The 9,600-nt window shown below is 47.0% G+C and overlaps 1 protein-coding gene across 4 annotated transcripts in view; it reads right to left on the reverse strand.

Annotated features, from left to right (window-relative positions):
- Positions 1-8,477, reverse strand: part of LOC119465871 (tyrosine aminotransferase) — an 84,167-nt gene extending 75,690 nt beyond the window's left edge. For 3 of the 4 annotated variants that reach the window (XM_049657111.1, XM_037726349.2, XM_049657110.1), the window contains exon 1: positions 8,043-8,477. In XM_049657111.1, coding sequence (XP_049513068.1) covers positions 8,043-8,385 — 343 coding nt within the window. In that variant the 5' untranslated portion in view covers positions 8,386-8,477. The remainder of the gene's footprint in view (positions 1-8,042) is intronic. The other variant, XM_037726348.2, reaches the window with a different exon arrangement.
- Between the last annotated feature and the right edge of the window lie 1,123 nt (positions 8,478-9,600).

Raw genomic sequence — 9,600 nt, forward strand, 5'->3', positions numbered from 1 at the left:
ACCTGCGTACAGCTTTAATATACTAGCTCTCTTTTCCTTTTATTTTAACAGATCTGTCGCACAAAGTAAGAAGTTATGAGGCACGGTGCCATGCTCGTGGTAGTATTATGTCACGCCAAGAGTATGAACTGCATTAAGCATTGTCGTTGCCTTAATTAGGCTTTCCCTTGTACCTGATATATAAAGGGTGTTTTTCGAAGTGTGCTGTAGTAAAGACTGCGCTTACTAGCCTGTTTAACTAAAAGGTAGATGTGCCGTGTACTGCGCTTAGATACGCTGTATGTCTCTGGCTGCTGAGGCCAATGTTTATTAAAAAAGTTAGTTTCACCTCACCCACGGTTGCGGGAAACGGGGTCTGTGGGCTGGTCTTTCGCCATTTTGTGCCCCACATCTTATAATTTGTCGGAAAATTTAACCTGCCAATTTAGCTGGCGCCGGAAAGTACCCTTACAAAGACTGTCACCACGCGAACCTAAATGAGTTTGCATCTAGGTTCCCTAGGCTGCCGTAAACCCTTTGATAATTCTAAAGTACCGCCACTCTTTGTACTGTGCCGCCGGCGCGCGACCTCCTCGCCTCCTCCTTGCCCCTCACGAGTCCCCTCCGCGGCAGATGGTGTTGCGCCCGTTTTCCTGCACGATGATTGGTCTCCCTGCCGTTTCCCTTGGAAACGAGCGGAGCTTGTGTTTTGCTTGTGTTTTGCTTTTTCGTTCGCGCCATTTTGCGCCTTAGCTCCGTTGGCTCGGAACGTCGCACGCTAACATTGCACGCTGTTTCGTGCACTGACTGCTAGCGCTATGCCGTGCTGCTGCGCATGTAACTGCAGCAAGAAGCGTGATGATGGTTATGCTGTTTTTACAACACCGCATGGAAAGCGTGATGGCTTGCGCAAGAAGCAGTGGCTGCACAACATTCGCCGAAAGAACTTTGTTCCGACAAGGAACAGTATTGTTTGCGAGGTAAGGCGCCTTTCTTATTGCTCATATCAAAGCATCCCCTAATGCTGCATTTTTTCAATTCTTCCGGCCTGCTCATTAGCGTTTTTGTTGCGGCAATTTGTACGTTGCATAAAAATGGGATTCTTCTCAGAATGTAGCATATTCTGCTGGGACTCCATCACCTCGCACGTCGTCAACTGTTATTCAATCGGAAATGCAGCATTATAGATTCTGGTTTCCACCGAACAAGTATACCCGAAGATACAGCTTCTCGATAGCACTTTTCGTGATTGTTAGGATCCGTTGCCTGTTTTACTGAAAATCGGAATAGCAGCTTGTAGAGGAGCTATTTACAGCTTCGACGTGTGTCTCAGTCACTTAAATACAATGAATGTAGAACCTGAAAAACATTAGTGGGAAGTATACCCGTGGTATTGCAGGTAATGAGCGCCAGCTAGTCCACATGTTGAGGCGAGACCCTCAGTTGGATATGTTTTAAGGTGAGCGTTTGAGGTACAGAAAGTAACGTGACCTAATGAAGGCCAGAAGCGAGCCAAATCATGTCCAGCCGTGTATAATAGATTATTAATGATTAGCAAAGTAAGTTCATGACTGATTAATGATTGGATTAAGGTGGTTTAAGGTCGAATAAGGTCGGGTTAAATAAGGAGGGCTAGGGTCGATTAAGTAGGATTAAGTTGGATTAGGGTGGATCAATATGTAATAAGGAGGAATAGGGTATATTAACGTGCCTGAAGGAGGATTAAGATGGATTGAAGTTGCTTAAAGTGTATTAAGATGGATTAGGGTGGATTAAGGTCGAATAAGGTGGATTAAGGAGGATTAAGATCGATTAAGGAGGATTAAGGAGGATTAGCGTGGACTACGGTCGAATAAGGTGCGTGAAGGTGGATTAGTGTGGATTGAGGTGAATTACAGTAGATTTTACAAAACTGGCCTTGGCGTCTCTTACGCGATAGCTAAAGACACCTGGTAATCTTTTTCATTTCTTGAATTTGCTTTGAACTGGGCTTCCAAGCACGCGTGAGTGGGTGACGATTATTATTTGGTTTTCTCACTGATACAGGCAATGTGCCGGACGCGATCGCGCACCCTTGATGTTGACTTCTAGGCGGAGGCCGGGAATCTTCGCTTTAATAGCGGATGCCTTACAATAACCTTCTTCGGTTTTGTTCTGTAGGCAAGCCTTTTCCATCCATCTAACACGAGCTGATTTTATTGTATCAATGCGCTTTGAATACGAAGGTTGAGCAATAAATAATGATTATGGTTATGATGTAGCAATGCAGGTAATATTATGTAGGCAATAATGTTTAGCACTGCAGCGTATCAGCCACTTGTACTTGTATACAGGACGTTTTATTCATCCTGCCTGAGTGATTAACTCTTCGATTAATGTTCTAGCTACATTTCACTGAATACCAATTTGAGCCACGCATATTACTAGAACTTGGAAAAAAGAAAACCTGAAGCCCAACGCAGTTCTAACAATTTTCTCCCACCGACCTGTCGTGAAGCACAGGAAGCCCCTCGACAGCGGCATGATCCTCGAACTAGCAGTATTAAGTGATTGCTGCTGCTTGCTCCTTGTCCCGCCTCTAATAATTTCAGCAATAATGATCTCGGTCGCTCAACGACGCAGCCAACGACACTATGATCCTTTACGCAAAGCCTGTCGCCACCGCATGCTTGCCCGCAATCTACAATGCGTCGGCAATAGGGCCCCCGCTAATCAAAATCACAATTTTAACTATCCTACTACATAATTTAACGGTATGTCGGTGTGAACTATCAAAATACCTTATCCAGAGGCGTTTCTTTTGCTTAAAAATATAGAATGCATTCTGCCATAGGTATACCGAGTATATATTAAGTTTCATTGACACCGACGCCTAAGAATAATCTGTAAATACCTTTCCTCAGCTTCTGTTATTGTGGGCGATGAGTGGTTGCCGGCACCGCTTCATCGCACTGAAATTGCGCAACCGTCCTATTCAATGCAGAAACCACAGCTCAAAAGCTACTTTGACATTGAGACAAACACATGGACGGACGATGCACTCGCCAGTAATTCATTATAAGAAGGCACGCTGAATATAATCCCTGCGATGCACATGCGCGCACATGCAAGAAAAAACTGCCAAACACAGAGCGATTTGCCTCAAGCAATATTGGACCAGATGCAGAAAGTAAAGCAGCGTATCATGTGGCAGAAAAAAATAACGAGTATAGAACTCCCCTCAAAGCTCCTTTTACATCAGTGTGTGTCATTCATACGGCTTTAAGATGAAACCAACCTCCTCATAAACGTTGCCTTCAGCATTCTTCATGCTGTTATCACCATTTTTCAAAATTTTCAACGCCACTGGGGCGCACAACTGGCCCAAAATCATGCTCCTCCATCGAATTCTGCGGCCCGTCCGCGGGAGCCCCGGCGCAATAGCGTGCCGTGCTCAGCGCGCGTAGCCGGCGGGCGAGGAGAATCGAGGAGGAAAGCGCGGCGGGGAGGAGAGTGTCGCTACTTTCAAATTACCAAGGGGCTTTAGGCTGCCGTAAAGCCCCTTGATGTTAGAAAGTAGCGACACTCTCCCCCCCCGCGCGCGCTTTCCTCCTCAATTCTCCTCGGATTTCTCCCCCTCACCGGGCCGGCGCGGCGCTGAACCCTCCAGTGGCTCGCTGCAGCCGCATTAGAATCAATGCGCGCGCTTGTTTATTCGGCCCTTTCAAGCGTTGTATGGGAATTTATCCCTTGTGAAACTGTCATGACGAAAGTCCGTTTCCGATAGAACGTCGTGACATTTTTTTTTTTTTGAGGACGCTTCGATAAATAGAAGCGGAAGCGCTCCGAAAAAATGAGTACCAAGCAGTGGCTGAGCTGTTTACCTCTACGTCGCCACTTGGGTTGTCCGTAACGCGGAGGTGTATTGGGTGCATACAATATAAGCAGCGTAGAGTATAAACTAGAATTTGGTTCACAATATTCGCTCTTAAAATGCTCAGAGAAGGTAACCAAGAAGAAATGTGATAGTTTACTTAAAGTGAATTCGCCAAAATGAGTGGGCCAAAAGCCTTTGTACCAATGCCACTGTGCAAAATACGTGCTGTGTTTGCGAAACAGCCAACATAGAACTTTACACACGCGCCTGTATTCCGTCACTATGAAACGACGAGAAATTACATTCCATCACCTGTGGGAGTAATCTAAGTCTCTCTCTCAAAAAAAAAAAACAACAACAACAAAAGGCTGATTGCTTACACGGAAACTGCTAAGACTGGCACTTGATAATTAACTTACAGACTTCAAGATGGCAAGTTAATCAGAATCGAGGGAGATTATCAGAAGCGCGTGGCTTGTACTTAATGAGCATGCGCCAATAATGCATAATACCACTTATCTACATATATATTGCGGTTCATGCCTTCGCAACATAAAGTACGTAAAGAAAAAGAAATGCTCGCAGTATTGAAACTTTGCAAAGATACAATAAGCACGCAATAAGAGTAAAATAGTTCCTTGGCTTCACAAGTATCAGGCGCAAGGATCACACGCACACACACACACGCGCGCGCGCGCACACATACACGCACACACGCACGCACATACACAAACACGCACACACACACGCACACAAGTACAAAATATGAGTTACAGGCATTAACTCACAAATTACATACATTTGAAAACTAACGCACGCGCGAAAACACAAAAAGCTTTGTCACGGGTCGAAGAGTCAACAAAAATTTCAGCCGACTCACTTCAAGAAAAAAACAATATGCACAGTTATCGGTGCTCTGTATTGAACTGAACGAAGAGTCCGGCTATGCGAAGAGCATTAAAATCTTCATGCAACTTCATCCGCAAATATGAGGAAAGCTGCAACATTCGCCTCGCAAAGAACGGCGTGCTTAGAAGGGGCGAAATCCCTTCTCCAGATGTTATGGAGCCACTGCTTCCGACGCACGACATTCCGTTCACCTCGGGGGATATAAAATAAGGCTTGCCCTTTCTCTGACCTGCTGCTGCATTGAAACGCGCAGCAGCAAGGCATTTTCACTGAAAACGAAGCTCAGATTCCTACGAAAGGATGGAAAAACTTGGGAAACACACGTTCGGAGCGGCAGGGCGACCACTACTTGGACTGCTCATGGCGAGCGGGAGAAACCAAAGGCGCGCGAAAGCAAGTTCCGCGCAGTTTTCGTGACGTCAGGGTCACCTGACCGGGTAGTCTCGCGCGCCGCAGCCATTCAGGTAGGTAAGTGGTTCTTGAGGGAAAGGGAAAGGTTGGCGCTATCTTCTGCAGCCCTTGAGGGAGCACGGCTCAGCGCCAAAACCATTCAGCGTGGCGGATGCGCTGCCTCCGCGAAAGAGGGGGAGAAAAGGAAGAGGTTGACCGCGCCGGCGAGGGTGTGGCGGCGTAGATCAAAGCGTGTCGCTACTTTCTAACATCAAGGGGCTTTAGGCTGCCGAGGAGGCGAGCGCCATCTGGATGGTGTTTTTGCAAGGAAATAACCGGGGCGCGCCGCTGTATGAATGGTAGAAATTTTGGAGAAGGGGTGTGTGTTTGTGTTGCCGCGTAGGAGAATTATGTTTTCTTGTATATTCAAATTACAATACCACGCTATCACGTCTGTAGGCTGTGGTTAAGTCGTACTTTAAGATTTTTCTGACGCATTTTACTTTGAGAAATTCAATTAGTTCACTACCACAGGGGTGGAACTCCAGCGCCAATTGCGCCGTTTTGATACAAACGCAAATTCCTGCGCCAAACTGCGCCAAACACAGAAAATTCACTGAAATTGCGCCACGCTGCGCCAGAACGGCTTCGGCATGTGTGCTCCGGCAGTGGCCGCGAATGGCGAACGCATTCGTTCTCCGAAAAAGAGTGAAGCCGTTCACATTAGGCACACCGCGCGACGGCGCCTCCCGCAGTTTCTCGTAATTTTCGCGCTTATAACACTGGACTTTTCGGCGCTTCCGGCAAGTGGACGGCGCGCGCGCGGCCATTCCCGGCTGTTGTCGCTGCTGTCGGAGCGTTCAGCGCGGCTGTATTTAGAGTGCAATAGAATCCGGTTGAGCAGGCCGAGCGGCGCGGCACTCCTTAGCTAAGGCGCAAAAGAACAAAAAGTAGGCTGAGGGCGCTGCGTGCGAACTAGATATTAGGCAGCCGCGGGCTGCAGTGGGTTCAGCGGGCAGGCGTCTTGTCAGCAAGGCCGCTATAACGTAAAACTATTATAATCTGTTTTTATGCCCATATGGGCGAGGCCTGAGCTGTTTTGACCTTTCACGAATGGCTATAATGGCGGATTTGGAATAAAAAGTAGGAGTTCCGCCCAACATGCGAAGCATCGATTGCGATAGCAAATTAGTAGGACAGCTATATACGAAGTAAGGCAAGTAGTTTCATCGCCGTATACTCGTATACTTGTAAACGTTCGCTTACTAACTAAATAACAGGCATGGCGTCAAGCGCGCACAAGCAAACTTCAGCACATCTTACTCGATGACCGCGGACACTCGCTGTCAAAAAGCTGGAATGAGGAAGTGCGGCAGCAGCATCGAGTTAATTGACCTTCGTTCTGCCTCTTGCTTCAACGCGAACTAAACGGCGAACAACGCGAACTAAGCCTCGCACGCTTTCACTCGCACATGCAGTATACTGCTCGCGGCGACGGTGTTATCGCTTTTGAACTTTATACGGAACATCACGGCGATGCCGACGCCGATGACGACGGTAGAAATGCGCCTGTAATGTCTACATACCAATAAAATTGATATCGCAATAAAAAACAGATTGGAATAGTTTTACGTCATACCAGCCCAGGGTTGGTTGCGGCTCTCTGGGTCTGGGGTGACATATATTGACCCAGAAATTATGTTACCCCGTCGATTGGACCGCTTAATTTGAGAACATTTTCTGCTATCATCATGAGCGTCGGCTGTTCCAAAATGCAATTTTGTCTGCTTCAAACTGCTTCAAAACACAATTTTACTTGCTCCGAAAATTGCTCCAGAATGTCTTTGGGCAGTCCCACCCCGGCTAACGGCTCTGCGCCACGCGGAAGGCCTGCGGAGGGCCGCGGACGCCGACACCTATGTGGACGCCGGATTGTCTGCGACACGGGGCCTTGTTAAAATTGCTGAGCATATTAAAAAAAGCAGCGCGAAAATCTGAGTTAAGTCAAAATAATTGAGACTCACACCATCGATACTTGCGATTATATTAAACAGTTAAATATTTTCTGCTTTTACCACATGGCCTAACTTTCATCTTGAGAGAAACTGCATGTTTACATGATATTTGTTATTTTGCAATATTTTGGTGACGTGCGATAAAATATTCAAACAGGAAATAAGTTCACAGGAAGATGGAGGCTAGAAATGAGAAACAGTAGTCGAACAAGGAAGGTTCTAACAAGGAAGGTCGAACTAGGAAGCCAACGTTTCGACAAGTGAAATTTACTTCGTCAGGGCGGCAACTGCCCTCACGAAGAGAAATGCCCTTGCCGAAACTTTGGCTTCAGCGACCTTCCTGGTTCGCTCTCTATACATCAAGACAGAAAATTGTCTTTACACATCCCAATTCTGTACAGCGGTACAGAAAAAAAAGAAGTAACAGAAAAAAATATAAACAGAAAAACAGAACTACTTCTGTGGCTGAACGTGGATAATTGTTTTTACACATGCATTTGCTGTAAAAGAAAACAGAAAATACTACTAATGTAGCAGAAAATTTCAAAACAGAAAACAGCGCTTCTTCTGTAATACAAAACCGGTTGATTGTGCTTAAACAGAAAATTTCTTTTAGAGTGAAATAGAAAGAAAACTTGTTAAATAACAAAAAAAATCCAAAATAGAAGGCAGAGCTACACCGAAATTTTCTGGCAAGGCATCTAGTAAGAAAATTTCACTTTTTTTAGGAAATAATATTTTTACAGTGTAACCTAAGCCTAAAAACTTTCGCGCACCGTTCACGCGCGCCGGTCATGGCGTGGCCGTCGCGTCGCACAGGTGGCTATTTCTGGCTGACCTGCACGACGTCGTGCATGTGGTCATATCAAGGTACACGAACGTTCTTCGCTCACCTGTGCTGGGTATGTAGCCGTAGTTCTTCGGGTTCCGGAGGCTGGGCACGACGGGTGCCAGAATTTCCTCGCACGGCAACAAGTTGCCGAACACGGTGGGGTCGCCGATCGAGAGGGGGATGACCCCTTTCTTGGCATTGGGGATCAGGTCCGCTCTCTCGACGAAGCCGTGGGTCGGGTTGTTGGCGGTGATGGCGTACAGGGACGGCGGAACGTTCCACGAACTCCTCCCTGTCATCGCGCACCTTCTCTGTTGCAGAGCTGCGTGGCCGGCAAAAGAGAGCAGTGTCTTTGAGACGCGGGGCCAGAAGGTGGCGTGAGCGAGATGGAATGGCGCGAGCATAGCCGAGGTTGATGTAGATGCCGATTCGTTTCCAACAGTATACGAAGTGAAGACGACGAAGTCCACACTGTAAAAAAATAACGGCAATATCCTCGTCAATTACGATAAGCTGCCGGCGGCATATGGAGAAAACGCTAATATAACCGTCAACCGTAGAGGAGCGAGCGACGAAGCGAGCGAAAAAAAAAAAAAAAAAAAAAACAAGCGTGCTTCGATTGGCTGGCTCCCGCGTGGGATACGGCATGGGACGTCGTACAACATATGTCTCTCGCGGTCGGAGCGGCGTCTCCTGTCTATGTCGTATCGCCTGCCCCACCGTTCTTTCCTTTCCGTGCCTAGATTTGCGCGCTGGCTCTTTTCCTATTGGACTACCGCGTTCACGTGACGCAGGGATCTCTTGATAGCTTTGTTCTTTCTCGGAAGAAAAGCGCGCGCTTGCGTTGCAGGCGTCTGCGCGGCGCGTGCAGTGCCGCGGTCGTGAACGCGCCTCAAGAAACGGAGGCCTTCGAGAGGGTTCGTGCTGTCAGTGACGAGCGGCAGTACATCATACTTGTATACTCGTGAGGGAAATGGGAACCTCCTATTACACTACGAGCTTTTCACCGCATACTGCTTCCGCCGATGCCACGTCATTTGTGCTTTTGTTTGTACACTGTGATGGCATTTTGTCTTTATCTTTGAGCAAATATATGCACTGTAGTTTGGCAGATGCAATTCCATTATACGGATAACTTCAAAACTCGCTTTGTGCAAGATTATAGACGCCGAGAGCAGTAACGAAAAATTTGCAGCTAATCTCAGTTGCAATGTCCAACCAAGTATATCGACGGGAACAAAATTTGGCCTGCACCATTTGCAAGCTTTTCTTTTCAAGTGGTTTCAGAAGAGGTTCGGACATTTAACCAAAATGTAGCTCCGTAAAAAAAAAAGAAAAAAAAATACGAGAGGGTACCGCGACATAGTATTGCCGGTGCAAAGTTTGTTTTTGTACTAAGAGCGTCATAAAAGAGAAACAGGACGATACATGATACGTGGCGTGACCCCTAAAGTGGACGAAGTGTAGAAGTGTCCTGCACAGGTAGCTGCGAGGACCACGGGACTTCATAGGAAAGAACCACGCACGCGAAAACACACATGCGCGCGCGCGGTATTGATGCGTTGGCGTCATCTGTGGCGAACGCTTAAACCAATATTAATGCCAAAGCGAGCAAGAAA

The sequence above is a fragment of the Dermacentor silvarum genome, chromosome 10 (assembly GCF_013339745.2).
Source record: "Dermacentor silvarum isolate Dsil-2018 chromosome 10, BIME_Dsil_1.4, whole genome shotgun sequence".
NCBI lineage: Eukaryota > Metazoa > Arthropoda > Arachnida > Ixodida > Ixodidae > Dermacentor > Dermacentor silvarum.